Source organism: Physella acuta, unplaced genomic scaffold, assembly GCF_028476545.2.
Source record: "Physella acuta isolate Inbredline_101_S28 unplaced genomic scaffold, ASM2847654v3 ptg000538l, whole genome shotgun sequence".
Classification (NCBI taxonomy): Eukaryota; Metazoa; Mollusca; class Gastropoda; family Physidae; genus Physella; species Physella acuta.
The window spans coordinates 25,322-43,717 of NW_026732057.1; the positions used below are offsets into that span (position 1 = coordinate 25,322).

At 33.2% G+C, this 18,396-nt stretch overlaps 1 protein-coding gene across 1 annotated transcript; it reads left to right on the forward strand.

The window, feature by feature from the left end:
- Positions 1-1,231: 1,231 nt before the first annotated feature.
- On the forward strand, positions 1,232-10,517 carry LOC131945849 (GTPase IMAP family member 8-like). The gene is made up of 3 exons (XM_059306461.1): positions 1,232-1,361; positions 6,495-7,235; positions 9,852-10,517. The coding sequence occupies exons 1-3, from the start codon at positions 1,344-1,346 to the stop codon at positions 10,515-10,517; spliced, it is 1,425 nt and encodes a 474-aa protein (XP_059162444.1). The 5' UTR covers positions 1,232-1,343.
- The last annotated feature ends 7,879 nt before the right edge of the window (positions 10,518-18,396 follow it).

Sequence of the window (18,396 nt, forward strand, 5' to 3'; positions counted from 1 at the left end):
GCACTGCAATGGATAGTTTTTGTTAGTATTCAACCTTACTGTATTTATTACGAGGTGTAGGTCTATGCTCAGTGTTATTATTGTCAACTTCGTTGTGAAGACCCTTCTTTGGTAATATCCAGGATAGTGGTCCACCACCTCACTTCCTGTTGTCTATTTATTTTTAATTTTCTCCTAATATTTTACAATGCTATTTCAAAGCTAAATTAGTTATGTTGTACCCAACAGCATGATCACATTATTCCAGTATCGCTCTCTCTATATATATGCCAATGTCAATGAAATACGTGAACTCTACTTCACCTACCACATGGTCCCTAACGTTCTAAAGTATATATATATATATATATATATATATATATATATATATATATATATATATATATATAGGTGAAGACAATATTGTAAATTCTTCACTTATTTATAACCATACTTTAAGAAATTACAGCTTTGCGAGGCTTTTTATTTCGCTATACCTGCTTGGCACCAGTAGCGTAGTGAGGAGGGGGGGTGGCGGGGGGGGACATATGTCTCCGGGCGCCGACCTTAGGGGGCGCCAAAATGTGTTGGAAAAGTAAATTGAAAGGTTGAGGAGGGTGCAAATCAAAAGTTTGAGGGGGGGGGGGTGCAAATCGAAATCTTGAGGGGGGGTGCAATTCGAAAAGTTTGTCCCCGGGCGCTGGGAAGGGTCGCTACGCCTCTGCTTGGCACCCGAGTACAATTTTATGTCTTATTGTCGGATGTCGCGAAAACGCGACAAACCGTAATCAGAAGATAACTCCCTAAATTATTCTCATATGTGATTTATACTGATTATATACATAAAAGATTAAATAATAAAGATATTAGTATTTTTTGTAGTAAAAACGGACCATCTATTTAGTAATAATAATCAATATAAGTACGCTGAATTCACGAAGTCAAATAAATTGCGATGCGATTGAGTCAAGAGAGTGTGACGTCATACATTTCGACTTGACAACGTGACCGTTGGTACCGATACAACCGTCTGGATGTACCCAATACACAACGACCGGCAGCAGTAGGATAAATGTACCTATGCACATATGCTATGCGCTAAATCGGTATGTCGCGTTTTCGCGACAGTCGGCGTTAACAAATACGTTTACGCTTACCAAAAAGATAGGCCATGGGAATATCACCGCCAGGTATTCTTGCACACGAACGTCGCGGGTATACTAATAAACAGTTTTACGCAGTCGGTACAAATCAATAAATAACCTGTTATAGAGAACAAATCTTCACAGTAACAGTTGAACTAAGTAATGCTTTTACCAGGAAGTGGGTTTTGTATATTCACATAATACACATTAAACTAAAAGATGTTTCAAGCATACAGCGTAAGTATTATTAAATTTGTATACGAAATGAGAAATGAAGGCCTGTATAATTCAAATTTAAGTGTTATATATATATATATATATATATATATATATATATATATATATATAACTTGCATTAAATATCTAGAATAGTTATAAGGTCAGTTTAATAAATATCTTTTGGGATGTTAATCAGTAGTTCTGAGTGAGTTTTTAAAACTTACGGTTCATGACAATTTTTAAAGCGGTAAAATACTACATACAATAATCAATACTTATGTTAATTTCTGTTTGGAAATATTTCCTTTACGACCTACGGTCAAGATTTGTTCATGTACTTCTACTTGACTACTAAGTTTCTTCTACATGAATTGGTCAAGATGCTCTTATATTAAATTCATTTGCAGATTATCTAGCTGAAATAAATAAAATGTTAAGAATGTTATGTTCCTTTTTTTATTAAAAAAGAAAATGCATAAAGTCGTTGAAATGTTTATTTCAATTTTATTTGCGTTGTAAAACTAACAACATTACCAATACTGATCGGATTTTTTTAAAAATTGAAGTTAAAAACCTCCCCAACATTGACTTTTCAGGCATTTCTTAGATTGTAGAAGGATACGCGTTAATCTACAGCTTTTTAAAAAAAATCCACGTGTATAAAGCCGATTAAAAAAAATTATTAGTGCAAAAAAAACAACTGAGGAGTATGTTAATAACTTATGTAACATATATTGATCTTGTGCTAGATGAATTTGCTGAAGAATTTAATGGTCTGTAAATCATTAAAGAGCACTCACATCCAACGATGAATAATGCTAAAAAGTTACTTAAATGTAAAAAAAAATATTACCAAATTGGAAATATAGTACCTTCAGATGGTACTCCTAATATTATGGGGGTGGGGATCGTTGTATAAAAAGAATTAAAGATTAATGTTCAGAAATCCTTCTGTACATTATATTATTAATGAAAGACTAAATTGAGTTCTAGAGTATCAGTTCTATTCAACAGGGTGTCAAATATTAGAGTGTATTTAAGTTTTTTTGTGGAGAACAAAATGAAGATATTTGAAACGTAAACACTAAAATAAAGCAGGAGTGATTTCCCATACACTTTCTCTATACCTATTACTAGCGTACCAGTCGCACGCGATGTTGTAGGCTATTGCAATATAATTAGAGGATTTCAACAATGTGTATGTGTTACAAATAGTGTATTTTTAGAGGCGTGGCCTTTTTTCTAAATTTGTGTTATTTAAGTGTAAACAGTTGTTTGGGTAGGGATTTTGTATATAGGCAACTGACATGAGGAGGTAATTAAGGGTGGGGGAGTAAGATTTGACCGGAAATAATAAGCAGGTTGGTAATGTCAATCTCCCGACATTTTATTATTCCCACGTCACTTTCAATTCGTCACACATCGCTACAAAATCGATCTCCTTTATTCCAAGACTGAGATTTTAATTATGGCCTACCTCCTTCACTAAAACACCCATTTAGGTTAACTAAATGAATCATTATCGTAAACATATCACCTATACAGACTTTAAATTTAACATAAGCTAAATATGTAAATCAATTTATAGCATGCTACTGATAGCTTGTTTTGCCTACTATAACATTAATCCAACATTTATTCCAATCTGTCATAGCTATTACGCACATTAACGTTATTTAAAAATTTACGTATCTTGCAAATACACGAAACCTATGGAATGCAATAAGTACTATGAAATTTTACTGTCGCGAAATCTGCTAACTATAAACTAATTAAACTTATCACCAGGCTATTTGTTTCATAATTAACATATAGCCACATTGCAAATGCACAAACCACTATAATTGCCATAAAAATTAATAATTCCTCAAAAACAGTATGATTAACCAAGTACATTTGTAATAATTTCTTAGTTTAATAACACTACCCAATCTCAATCTAAACTTAGTAATATACCCAGTTAAACTGACCTTAACTCTCCTTAATAATAAAAATAGCACCAACTAAACTTATATCGATTGATGAAATCTATCTAAAAGCCGGTGCATTGTCAAAACGGCCGGGGACAAAACGGTCCCATCAAAACGGCCCCCGACAAAACGACCCAGTCAAGATAGCCAGTCAAAAGAACCCCGTCAAATGGGCTCCCGAACTTTTGGCTCCAGTCAAATGGGCTCCCAACATTTAGGCTCACGATAAATGTGCTCACGACATATTGGCTCCCGACAAAATGACTGACATATTGGCTAAAAAGTAACCATTTTGTCCTAACCCCAATACCACAATAACATCTTTTAAATGCCTGCATGATTTTTTTTTATTAACTAACAGCGATTCACAAACAAATCGAGCCCTTAACAGATAAATTCCACCAATTTTAAAATGCTGATAATGTTTCATTTACACCAGTAAATTTTGGAACAGCTTACAACCGACTCATTTATGGAAGCTATAGTTAAACGACCCTTATATTTAAAACATACTATTTCTTATAATAGATAAAATAAATTTAAATATAAAGCTAGCCAAATAAGGAACGCAAACGTTCTGTATTGGCTAAGGTAACTCAAAAGAGTATTGATGAAGTGGTGCCACTGGACCGTGTGATATTCAATCTTCTTCTTCTTCTTCGTTCTTATTTTTAGTGTTGGATGGGATCCCCCTACAACACAATTAAGGATACGTGTCAACTGGTTATGCGCCATTGTGACCATTAACTCCGATTTCAGCCTGCTTTTCCTTTTGGATTTGCTTCCATAGCCTTTGTCCAACCAAGAACATTCTACAAGGCAGCAGTTGTTTGATTTTGGAGTTGTCTCTCCTAGAAGAGTGGCTGTCCCCAGTTAACGAGCCTCATCTGCCCGAGGGTTCGAACTCGAGATTTTTCGGTTTAGCAACCATGAGCTTTACCGACTCGACCACGCCGACCCATTGATATTCAATGAGAACGTTTCGTCGGGAGACTTGGTCTCTAAGGTAAGCGTATTGTCGGGAGCCAAAACGACAGTAGCCTGTGTTTCGGGAGTCGTAATGACGGGAGCCGTCTTGTCATATACCGTTTTGACGCCGCATGCTAAAGTTATATTCATGATGATCAAAAGTGTTATAAAACACATGTGACACATAAACCTCGAACATGAATCTAATCTGTGCACGCGTTTAGATTTCTATACGGAGAACCAATCATGACCACTCGTATATATATATATATATATATATATATATATATATATATATATATATATAATACATATTTGCATGCAATTTTTCAACTTACCACTCATAGATTGACAAGATTGCCAAGCTTTATTGTTTTTTGTGTCGTCTTTGTTTTTGTTTCTCAGGAAGGTATAAAACTATTTCGATTTTTTTTTCCACGATTACAAAAATATTTTATATGTCGTATACGATCAAGTAGGTTAGTAAGGAGAGTAAAATGGCGAAGCGACCAATCGAATATGAAAAATTTGTTAACGGTCAATAATAATCATTTGCGAGTTGTGTAACCAATGTCTATGAAAATCTATATATACATTTATTAAATAAAAAGCTTCAAGAACAGCTTCTTGAATAAAAAGCAAAGATATTTCTTTAAACAGTTCACTGGCTCCAAAAATGTTAAATGACTGATATATCTCTAAATGTTATTGACGTTCATCTCATAATAATTTCATATGCTGTATCGAAAATAATACGCAACAATAAAAAAGAGTGCGTCCTTTAAAAAATATTAAAAAGTATTTAATTTATAAAACGTTGGATTGTATGGCTTTGGGAGGAAACCTAAATCAGTAAAAGTTGGTTCAAAAGAAATCGATCTTAATATTTTCTGCTTAACAACGTCATACAGTCTAAAAATACATCGAATTCAAACTTCGCTGGTTACATTTTATTTAGCCATGCAAAGAAAAATAAAACATTTAACACTTAAGCCTAAGTGATCTCTCCTAACCTATCTCGCATATTCTTATAGAACACTACGGGGATGGCAACTCGGCACATTGACATTCTTTTTAATCAGCTTTACATACTTAATTTTTTTTTAAAATTAGAATAGAATCTCCTTTTAAAAATTGAATACCAAGTGAACAGCAAACAATACGTGTATAGTAGTGCAGAATATTAATACTTTATAAATTCACGAGCCGACCCGCTGCGTATCATACGCCGCTATTTAGTTGTTTTTTTTTTCTACTTTTCAGTAATTTATAATTTGTGAATTTGACAGTACCAATGCTGCCACTGATAATATTTGCTTAAAAACACTAAACCCCCCTCCCCCCCCCCACGTGAAAGCAGCCTCCTCTTAGTTACCTCCTCTAAGTTTAAAATCGTTTCAAACTAAATTAGCTGCCCCTAATAGCCTTCACCAAACCCGTCTCTATGATTGTAAAATGTAAACAGCGTGACCACAGCTCACCAGACAATGTGGGGGTGGGGTGGGGGTGGTAGTGATAGTGATAGAGAGAAAGAGAGGGGACTGCAAGGAGGCGCTTGCAGCTTGTTTTCTAACGGCTCCCAGAAGAGAATTATATATATAGATATCCGTTGTTTGTTTTTTGTTTATTGTTTTTTTTTTTTTTTTTTTTTTTTTTTTTTGTTGTTTTTTTTTTTTTTTTGAGAAATCGGAAATAGCGTAAAGTACTACTTTCGGAATATACTCAAAACTAGAACGAAGGTAGAAAATTAGAACTTTTACTTATCTGTGAAACTTTGTTTATCTATCTGAAACAGTATTCAAGTTATAGGCTTTTGAAAAACTAAAAGTAGAATAAGTTCCACTTTCGGTAGGGGGAGGGGAGTCCGTAATTTTTTGACGATGTGTGATGAGGGGGAAGGAGGGGGGGGGGTGTCAGATGCTGCGACGTCACATTTTTGCATTATAAAAAAGCAATGTTAGAAAACGAATTTTAGACGTTATTTCGCGTTTTAGATAACTGTTTTGATAAATTGTAATAGTTTAGACAAGATTTTGGAAAAATATCAATGTTTTAAAAAAATTTAACTGCAATTTTGAGGGGGATTGTAGGTTGAGGTGTGACGTCATTTTAGGGGGGGGGGGAGTCTGCACGATTTTAATACTTTCTCTATACGTATAGGAGAAAATAAAAATGAAGTGTTTTAATTGTTTTTGTTTGTTTTGTATTTCAGAGAAATCTATTTCAATTTCCAAAAAAAATGTGTTTAATAATAATTGGAAAAAATGAACATGAAAAAAGTGAAAGTGGCAATTCAATATTATACAAAAATACGTTCACAGCTTCTTGCTATCCAAAAATTGATACCTGTTCATACTGGAGCCGCGAAGTACAAGTTCTCGATTTTCCCGATATTTTTAACGAAACATTACATACGGAAGATGGAACTGAAAAATTTCGTGCATTAATGCAAAATGTTGTGTACGCTAACTTAGAAGGCTACCATGCATTTCTTATTGTTTTAAAGTTTGGGAATCACTTAGCTGGAAGTGAAACATCTTATATTGAGTTCCTCAAAAATAATTTAGGAGAATATTTCTTAAGAAAGTATGGCATCATTTTAATGACAAACGGAGGCGATTTTAGTCTTCAGCACAAGTTAAGCATCGACGAGTATTGTGAAAAACAAAGTGGAGCTTTTAAGCAATTAGTTACAGAGTGTAATAATAGAATCGTTCTTTTTGACAACTATACAACTGACAAAATCCAACGACGAAGGCAAAGGGAAAGATTATTTCAAATAGTGGTTAATTTAGGGAGTGAAAATGGAAGATACACGAAAACCCATTTCGAAGAAGCACAAGGGTTAAATACACATAATGAATCTAAACAAGCTGTTGGAAATGATACAGCAGTAAATAAGAAGTCTGATAATAAAGAAGTAGCTAGCCCGAGAATATTGTTGGATAAACAGGTAAACAACAGTGTTGTACGTAACAAAAACAATGTATTATAGTTTTATTCAATTTTTTGCGATAAGCTTTAGCAATACTAATTGTATAGGATGACTTCTACTTTAATGTAGTTTTCAATTTTATATTGAACAAAAATTCTCATAAATTTACAGACCATGTCAAGCTTTAAGCTCAGACACTAAAACTTAAAGTTACGATTTAGTTTGATTTTTTAAAATATACTTTAAGAAAAAAGCAATGTTAATGGACAAACGTTAGTTTAGTTCTCTTTCCTTCGTTAATCTTTACTGCACGTTGTCGGCCATTTACACCAATTTTGAATTTAAATAGTTTTGTGATCTTCGAAATTCAAATAATATAATCAGTAAAAAAAAGTAATTGATATATTTACATTTATAGATGGAAGTTTTCAAGGAATCGCCAAATATCGGATTAGTAAAGGTAGGATTTATTTTTTGGTAACTAATTTTTATCTAAATCTTTAAAGCATTTCTTTTTTAAACAGAAGATTTATTATACATATAATATATGTGTTGGGAAAAAACATCTTGGTGGTTATTATGATAGTTCTCGATTTATGATAGATTTAAAAAAAAAAAACCGATTAAGCATATGGTAGCCTGTATTTCACAAAAGGAAAGTTATGTTATTTGCTTTTGTTAGAAAAAATACTATTTATGAACCAGGTTTAAATAATTGCGATTATTCGATTTTGTGATCCGTGCAAACATAACACTTTTACATTAGCCTGTTCATAACTTAAGTAAGCATTAGGCTATTAATATTTCTATCGTTGGGTTTGGATTAGAGATTTCTTAGGGCTATAAATAAAATTTGTGTTAGGTTTAGGTTTCAGATTTAGGGTTCGCATACATTTTCTGATTTTTTTTTAAGAACTTTCGTGTGTTGTTTAGCCAAATGTATTACATTGCAGAGAATATTTAACTAAACACCTCTATATGATTGAAGAAACAATCTTCTTAAAAAAAACAACTACATACAATTGTAATTCTCGTTTTGCAAACTTTTCTGGATGCAATGTACCTCGTCATCCAAACATTTAGGTTTCAGTAGGATGCCTATGCAAAATAAGATTTATTTCATAGAGGATACATTTAGGGCCTTCTGTAAACAAGTGAATTACGTATTTTTCACGTACTCGGTACCATTCATATATTTTATATCTTCTCTCCATCTATTCCTAAGGGTCATCCATTTATGACGGACACACGGACGGAAATCGACTTTTGTGGATGCATGTGCATTGGGGGGGGGGGGATTCAGGGCCAAGCTGGTCGTCCACATTAAACCACAAAATACTTAATCTGATAGTTTAAAACATAAATTTAAAAAGGCATATAAAATGCAGATCATACACTAAATCGACAGTTCTCGTGGTTAATGTATCAGTAATGTAGATGTTTACCACCCGCTTAAGATAAAAAGCATTGTTTTTTACAAGCGGGAGTCGATGAGGCAATGATCGTGGCAATTTTCACAAACAATTCTTAGCATTTCATGTTTATTTTAAACATTTCAAACAATTGTAACTAAATCATAGTAAGCCTATATCATTATTTTGTGACAAAGCCTAAGATGATGTAAATCTAGTAAAAAAATTCAATTAAAAACTCAAAAATAACCATGTTACAATTACATATTTAAATATCAGCGCGTGTTTAATGCGCTCACTTGGTCAGGTGTGTAAGGCTAAAGGTCAGCGCCACCACAAAAAAGGGGGGAGAGGCGGTTTGTTATGGAAACACATGCAGCATACAATTTAGTAAAAGTAATATAATGACGTCACATTGATTAGCCGAATTTGCCAGGACCCATACAGTCGTTGATAGCTAGACAGCATCTTCAATAAAAAAAAGTTGGATGCATGACTGACTACAATCTCTGAATCTTAATAACAAATAGTGGGTTAAAAAGCCTTTAAAATCTAGATGCAGGGTACACAGCTTCCATGCGCGGTCACTATTTCAACAATTTTAGATAACCTTAGCACATTTGCAGGGAAAGTTAACACGCCGTAGACTGAGGGACATCTTGGAAAAGTTTAAGTATCAATTATTATTTAAGCCTACAATAGATGTTACTGAAAATATCAAATCTTATATCACAATGTTAGTTAATGTACACATTGCATGTAAATGAATAAGTAATTTGGAATCATGTAGTGAAAGGTCTACTAAATTTTTGTGGACGTCGAAAGTGGATGACACCTTTTGAAAATATTGAAAATAAGTTTCTTTTAAATTTTAATGTAAAATTAAATTTTAATATAAAAATAAATGTATGCAAATGTATTTGTATAATTATGTATACGTCTACTTCTGCATTTGCATTTGCATTTGCATTTGCATTTGCATTTGCATTTGCATTTGCATTTGCATTTGCATATGCATTTGCATTTGCATTTGCATTTGCATTTGCATTTGCATTTGCATTTGCGTTCACGTTCACGTTTACGTTTACGTCAGCATTCGCGTCCAAGGTAACGTTTAGGTTTGTATTTGTGTTCGAGTTCGCGTTGGCGTTGGCGTTCGCGTTTGTGTTTACTATTCACGTTTGGTTTGTTTTTACTTTTTTATTTATTGATTTCGTTTCAGCAAAAACTAGCCATTACAGAAATTAATATAATGTTAATGGGACCATTCAAGAGTGGAAAGAGTTTAACTGGAAATTCAATTCTTAACAAAGATGCGTTTAGAACTTATATTCCTATATCGCATTCTAACCCAGGTCGCACCTCTCCTGTGCTTGGCGAATGCAAATTTATGGGTTGCCATATTCAAGTTGTTGACTGTTTGGAAGGGTACGGCATAGATTGGTATGGATCAAGAGCTGATTTGATTTCTAGATCGCTAACAGACATCCTTTTAACTGTCAAGAATGGTTACAATGCCTTTTTGTATGTTATTAAGTTGGGATCCCGCTTATCAAGAGAAGAAATAAAAATTGTTGAGGCTCTTAAACAGTTTCTAGGAGAACGTTTCTTAAAAGATTATGGTATAATAGTCATGACAAATGGAGATGTATTTAGACGTCAATCATCCCTAAGTTTAAAGACGTTTTGTGAAGAACAGACTGGACCTTTTAAAGAATTGTTGGAAGAATGCAACAATAGAATTGTTCTTTTTGAAAATTTAACTACGGATGAAAAAATAAACCATGATCAGAGGAAAACATTAATTAACATGGTTAAAGGTTTACAAAATCAAAATGCAAGATACACATTTAGTAACATGAACTTTAGACATTTCCAAGTTGACTAAAATAATTTCGAAATATATTTCTGTATTTTATTTATTTTTATAATGTTTGTATATTTGATTATTTTACTATTACTGGTATTGTCGTCTATGCTAAGATTGCTTCAATGTGTTAAAAATGGAACATGGAACGCTAACCAATCTTTTAGTATGTTGATATATATGGAACTCGGACACGTTTAGCTTAATTACCAAACAACTCATATTTAAAAGTAATGTGCTTCGTGTGCTGATGTATGATTCGGAATGTTGGAAAATGCGGAACACGTGCTTACGGAAAATATTAAGAATGTTCTGGTAAATGAGCAGTTAAAAAGAACACTCATTTACACGTTAACATTAGCTATCAGATACAGAAGACGGAGATGGTGGGTCAGGTTCTAAGAATGCGAGTAGACGGTTAGGCTAGGACTGTTACAAGATATACACTACAAGGCAAGAGAAATCAAGCGCGGTCAATAGAAACAACGGAGAAAGAGTTTAAGAAAGAGGCACAGCATTCAAACAGCAGAGGTTATAGCTAGAGACATGATGCAATGGCGCTGGGAAATGATGTTAATGAGCATTGCCGTCGTTTATTTATTGCCCTAAATAAATAGAATTCTGTTTTTTAGGGGTTATCTTTTTAAGGGTGATTTGCTATAGTATAGTGTGAAAGTAACGTTTTTTAGTAAGAAAAGCGGGAGGATTCATTCTTATTACTGTGAGCAAATATATGGTAGATAGACTGTAAATAGGACCTTTTGCAATGTGAACATTATTTTATTTTTAGATATAATCGATATAGTCAACACGGAATATATGTTTTTAATTCAAATAATATGTTTCTTTTGGAAATGTTCTAGTTTATAATCTGATGAGTGTAAATTTAATATTGACATATACATTTACCAAGCATAAAAATGATTTGTTAACATCATGTTTAGTTGATAGCCGATTATATCTATCTATAGTGTGTTAATTTAGTTAATGCCATTATTTTTTTTAGAACACCCAAAGGAGCGTTTGGTTTAAGTTTATTCCTAAGTTTTTCTTCGTTATTTTTGTTATTGTTTGCAAGTCCGTTCTGTCGAGATTGCTAATTATTTATATTAATGTAACTTAATTGTGTGTGATTACTTTATATATATATATATATATATTTATATTTATATATATATATATATATATATATATATATATATATATATATATATATATATATATATATATATATATATATATATATATATATATATATATATATATATATATATATATATATATATATATATATATATATATATATATATATATATAAGCGTAACCGCCCAAGCGCGTTGCCATGGAAATCGAAGAAAGTCCGACGAAATATATAAAAGGGTTTCATCCATGCGTTACCAATCCTATATTCTTGACTCGTGACCTTGTTTTCTAAAAGTGAGTTCTTTAAATGTAAACAATGCCTGCGCTTGGATCATAAATATCGGGACACGGGTTTATCTACACTACCGCATGAAAACCTTGAGTGTACATTAATCACTCACCCATCTACATCTACATCTACATCTACATCTACATCTACATCTACATCTACATCTACATCTACATCTACATCTACATCTACATCTACATCTACATCTACGTCTACGTCTACGTCTACGTCTACGTCTACGTCTACGTCTACGTCTACGTCTACGTCTACGTCTACGTCTACGTCTACGTCTACGTCTACGTCTACGTCTACGTCTACGTCTACGTCTACGTCTACGTCTACGTCTACGTCTACATACGCATACGCATTCGCATAGCATACGAATACGAATACGCATACGCATACGCATTCACATACGCATACGCATACACATACGCATACACATACGCATACGCATACACATTGACATACCCATACCCATACCCATACCCATACCCATACCCATACCCATACCCATACCCATACCCATACCCATACCCATACCCATACCCATACCCATACCCATACCCATACCCATACCCATACCCATACCCATACCCATACCCATACCCATACACATACACATACACATACACATACACATACACATACACATACACATACACATACACATACACATACACATACACATACACATACACATACACATACACATACACATACACATACACATACACATACACATACACATACACATACACATACACATACACATACACATACACATACACATACACATACACATACACATACACATACACATACACATACACATACACATACACATACACATACACATACACATACACATACACATACCGTAGCCCCCCCCCCCCCTCGACAATATTCTACCCCCCCCCCCCCCCACTCCCAACGAAATGAAATTTATATAACTTTTAATAGTGTCCGTCCCGTCCCCCCCCCCCCCCCCCCCACCCGAAGAAGGTCTATCGCCCCACCGAAAATTTCAGGTACCCCCCCCCCCCCCCGGAGAAAAAAGTCTGAAAGAAACACTGATCACAGCATGAGTAGTATATTATGTCGCTTTTGGTTAGCATGGGGGTGGGGGTGGGTGAAGGGTGAGGCGGAGGCGAAGGCGGAGGCGCAAAGGTTATATAGGAAAATACTCCCTACCTGGGTGAGGCGGAGGTGGAGGCGGAGGCGGATGTGGATGGTTAGACATGTTATATAGTAAAATACTTACCCACCTGGCGCAGGGATAAGGGTGAGGTTTAGACATGTTATATAGTAAAATACTCACCCACCAGGCGCAGGGTGAAGGGTGAGGGGTGAGGGTTAGACATGTTATATAGTAAAATACTCACCCACCTGGGTGAGGGTGGGTGAGCGGGTGGGTGAGGCTGGTGGGTCAGGGTGAGTGAGGCGGAGGTGGAGTAGGTCAGTAGGTCACCACCGGTGACCTTTTGACGTAATCACCACCGGTGACCTAGATACGTAATTTTAATGAGTTTTTAGTGAGTTTTTTAATTTTTTTTTGTTTGTAAAGAGTTTGTTTTTATTGACTAGTTACGTAATTTGAATATTTGTTTGATTTTAATTTTTTATTTTTTATTAGTTTAATTTTTACATTTTTTAAATTTTAAATTTTAATTTTTAATATTTTAATTTAATTACTTTGTTTATATTTTGTTTGTTAATTTTTTAATTAGTTTAATTATTTTTAGTTTAATTATTAATTTTTTAATTTCTATTTTTTTATTTAAAATTTAAAATTTATTTTGTTTTAATTAGTTTAATTGTTTAAATTCAAATTTTTGTATTTTAAATTTTAATTTGTTTATTATTTTTAATTAGTTTAATTATTATTTTTTAAATTTGATTTTGATTTTTTATTTATTTTGTTTTGTAATTTTATATAAACTAGTTTCGTAATTTGATTATTTGTTTGATTTTAATTAATTTGATTTTAATTTTTTAAATTTTAATTTTGTAATTTTGAATTTTAAATTTATTTTGTTTTTTAATTAGTTTGATTTTAACCCTTTATTTACGGAATTAGTTTCTGAATGAAATTCTTTCTTAAACAATGTGTTATCTTAAACAATGTGTGTATCATTTTGACACATTTAAAGCATATGTCGAAAGAAATTTTGTTTAAATATTTTTTAATGGCCCAAACAGATATTGGTACTTATAAGTCCGTCAGGATTGTAGGACATTTTTTCCAAATATTTTTTTTTACAAAACAGGAACAAACAATACAATTTATTAACTAATAACTTGGCAATCATTACAACAGTCATTTTATGTAATTTTCACACATAAATACAGCACAAAAGTATATTTTGAGTACGATTTGTATTGGATTTTCAATCGGAACACATCTTAGACCTCAAACACAGCAAAAGTTGCCGACATGTCATGCTCCCTCATTCGTGTCTGTGGTCATTCTGTGGTAGCAACGGTTGCCGGACTAAACATGCTTTTGCTGGAAGCTTCCAATAGCTATTACAATGACCCGCATAAACAAACAAAAGCCTAGTCATTCAGCACACAACTACTGGTAATACTAGTATTATTGTAGCCTATTAGAATGTTATGACAAGTCTACACTACATTGTAAAGTTCATAAATAGAAGTGAGCTCAATGTATTTAGGATAGCCGAAATGGCCTACTGTTTCCTGTTTACGGATTAAAATTTACCATATAGATCTATACTATATGCAGAAGTATGGACTATTACTAGTCTACAGTATACATTACGTAAATACTAGTTATTGTGGGCAAGACAGTTTATTGCAGTAAAGAGAACTAACAAAAGTAAATCTTACTACTAGAACTAGGCTTTGGTATATAAATGAAGTTTAATAAACCTAGTAAACGAGCCTGCAACTGCTACCTTTATTCTTGTTATTCTTTTACTACTAGAAATCAACATGTAATTACAATATTTCTTAGCTAAACCATATGCTAACCTTCTTATAAATGTGTAAATATCATTTTTCAGTACATTTCGATAATTAATTAAGACAATAATATTTATGTCACTCCACATAAAAAATCTGCCATTTCCTAAACATCCTAAAAAAATGTCCGTGTGCCCTGACGGTACAAGTCCACTTGTAAACATCGATCTAATACAAAGACAATTTGATTAAAATTGTATAACTAGAAGTTAAACGCGTTTGCCTGACTATAGGAGATGCCAATAAAAAATATTTGGGGATGAAAACTTCAGGAATAAGGTAAACAAAGAGAAATCATGAACGTGTGTGAGAACTGCACAGAACAATTGTGAATTACCGATATAGCAAGACATTGAAATTGGCGCCACACCAAAAATTTTCGAAATACATAGATCCCTCCAACTACCGGCGACTCAGGGGAGATAATACTATTAATTACATTAATAATTTTCAAAATTCGTATAAAATTAAAAATAATACAGGCACTTAACTAAAGTGGTACTTTTAAGTACCGTCAGTAGATAAAGGGTTAATTAATATGATTTTAATTTTTTAAATTTTTAAATTTTTAAATTTTTAAATTTTATTTTTAAATTTTAATTAATTTTAATTAGTTTAATTGTTCTTTATTTGTTGTTGTTTATATGTTTGGTTTAATTGCTGTTTATTTGTTTGGTTTAATTAATTTTATTTCATTGTATGTTTTTATTAATTTGAAATTCTCCGCCACAACGAACGTGTACGAAAATAGAAAATTCTTTGTATAGGTCCTGATTTCCATTAATGACAACAGCTGCTACTCATTAACGACGCATCGATCCGTCAGCGAATTTTTCCTTTTGACAGTGTCCGTGCAGTGATGAATCGGTTTTCTCGGTCGATTTGACACCCTCGGTTGATTTATGGCGGCTGGGGCCACACCTTCGACTTCAGTTATACGTACAGTGTCATAGGTTTTTTGATCGAGTAAAGAAATAATGTTGAGCGATCCGTGTGTTGGGCGCCACACTTAACGGCGGCTCCCGGGCTTTTTTTTCATTACCTTGTTTTTAAGTTTTCTTGTACTAGACTTATTTTAATTTTTTTTCATCATCTGTTAACTTTAAGGTTCTATAACTCTATATATTTAAATACATTTTTTATTCAAACGAGTTTACTTTCCCTAACGTAAGTACATGTAAAGGTGGGTTTCCCATAGATATGTAATGAACTAGACCTTTTTGACTATTACTTGTTGTCCAGGTGTTGACATGATACGCTTTTTTGAGATACACGTACACACATTCACACACACACGAAATTCATACTGTGTCGGTAAAGGCGGAGAAAACTCATAGGTATACATTATTATGGTGACAACAAAAGCGACCCTTATTTTATTTACATGAAAGAGTGTTTTCCAAAAAGTGTCACCATTCCGTTGTCATTTTCGCAGCTGGGTTTATTTTAACTGCACCCCGTGCGCTCTTGTTTACATTTAAAAATACGTGTCGCGTGTCGTGTTCACGTGTCTTCTCAAATAGAGAAACGACAGGAAAGACAACTGTTCTAAAATTAGAACAACCTTGTTCACAGTCACGATTAACGTCCCTTGTGAAAAAAATTCTCGTCAGAATGCTTAACTAAACATTCAATTTCTTTAACAAGTTTAAAAATAAATTTAGAAGACCAACGGTTATCACATTAAGACACCTCCCTTTTTGTTTTCTGTGACGACAAGGCACAATACACTTTTTTATTTTATGTCTCAAGTAGAAGGGTGGGATATTTTTTCAGATGGGTGAGTATTTTACTATACAACATGTCTAACCCTCACCCTTCACCCTGCGCCAGGTGGGTATTTTACTATATAACATGTCTAACCATCCACATCCGCCTCCGCCTCCGCCTCCGCCTCACCCAGGTAGGGAGTATTTTCCTATACAAGCTCTTCTTGTGCAAGACGGCTAAAAAGGTGAAAGCCACTGCACCTGCCCTATGGACTACATGATAATTTACTTGTATATTATAGTAAAAATATGGGGGGGGGAATAATCTCTGAAAATTTCAACTATATGAACACAGCAAGTTTAGTTTTGTCTGTCCTAAAGATGATAAAATAAAGTAGTTTTTTTTTGTTTGTTTTTTTAAACTAAACAAAAAAAATACAAAATTGTTTTTAATGTATTCATTACAAGACTAATCGCGGTGAGTCTCTCGGTTCATACTGTTAAGTTGCTTTACATTTATGTGAAATTAAACCGTCCTTTCAATAAACATAACTATTTTAATATTCTTAAATTTAAATGTGCAACCACAACAATTTCAATAATTTTAAAATTGAGCTTATCGATATCAATACGGCGTGTCATTTTGCTTCAGGTTTAAAAAATATGTTTTACCGCTCCCACATAGAGTCAAAAGGTCGTACTAAAGGATTCGGAGATCAAGAGCAAACAACTAATATTCTATCTCAAACCGTTGGCGCTGATTCCTGTGTTTATGCGTCCCTATCAGAAACATTCTTGTTGTGGCTACAAGAGAAAAACTTGCCAAAGGCTATTGGAAGAACTGTTGGCAGCTATTCCACTTATGGAATCGTCTTGTCGTATGTTAGTATATGTAAAGATCAAGGTCAATACACAACAGAAATTATTTTGATCACGCAGGCATAGTGTGCAACGATGAAATGGTTGAATGGGTTTAAAATAGTTTTTGGCTGAATTTTTTTTTTAAAAAGGACTTTTATCTCCATTACATATTTAAATAATAGACATTTACTTTTGTTTATGAGGATATAGGCCTACCACATTTTATTCTATTTGGAATAAAGTTTTTTTTTTAATAGTAACGAAACAGAAAATAATTTGTTATTTAACAAAACCTACTCAGAAAGCATTATGTATCTAAATTTTTTACTGTCTTAATGAAGAGAAATCAAATAGGTATCTAAAAATCATAACAAACAAGTAATAATTAAACACCAAATAACTTTTTGAATCTAAGTGTTCGTCAAAACCAGTTAAACAGATAAATTATATCGATAATCCTAATAAAGATAAAGAAAGGAGTATTACAAAAAGTAACTTTTTGAGCGTATTTATACGACTAAATACGTTTCTTAAATTAAATACTGAATTGTAAATCGGAATATAGAAAAAAAAAATAGTTTTATAGCTTAGAAATCAACTAGGCATAAAGTAACTTTTTAAGAGTATTTATACGACTAAATACGTTTCTTAAATTAAATACTGAATTGTAAACCGGAATATGGAAAAAAAATAGTTTTATAGCTTAGAAATCAACTAGACATATGGGGTCATCCATAAATGACGTTACGCTTTTTTTGACGATTTTTACCTCCCCCCTCCCTTCCGTCACACGTCGTCACAAAAAGCCAGACCCCCCCCCCCTAAAATGACGAAACACCTCAACCTACAACCCCCTTAAAATTGCAGTTGAATTTTTTTTAAACAGCTATATTTTTCCAAAATCTTGTCT

Bases quoted from the DNA above. Each gene is read 5' to 3' on its own strand.
- LOC131945849 (XM_059306461.1), top strand. The intron at 7,236-9,851 runs GTAAACAACAGT...ATTTCGTTTCAG, and splicing joins GAATATTGTTGGATAAACAG to CAAAAACTAGCCATTACAGA.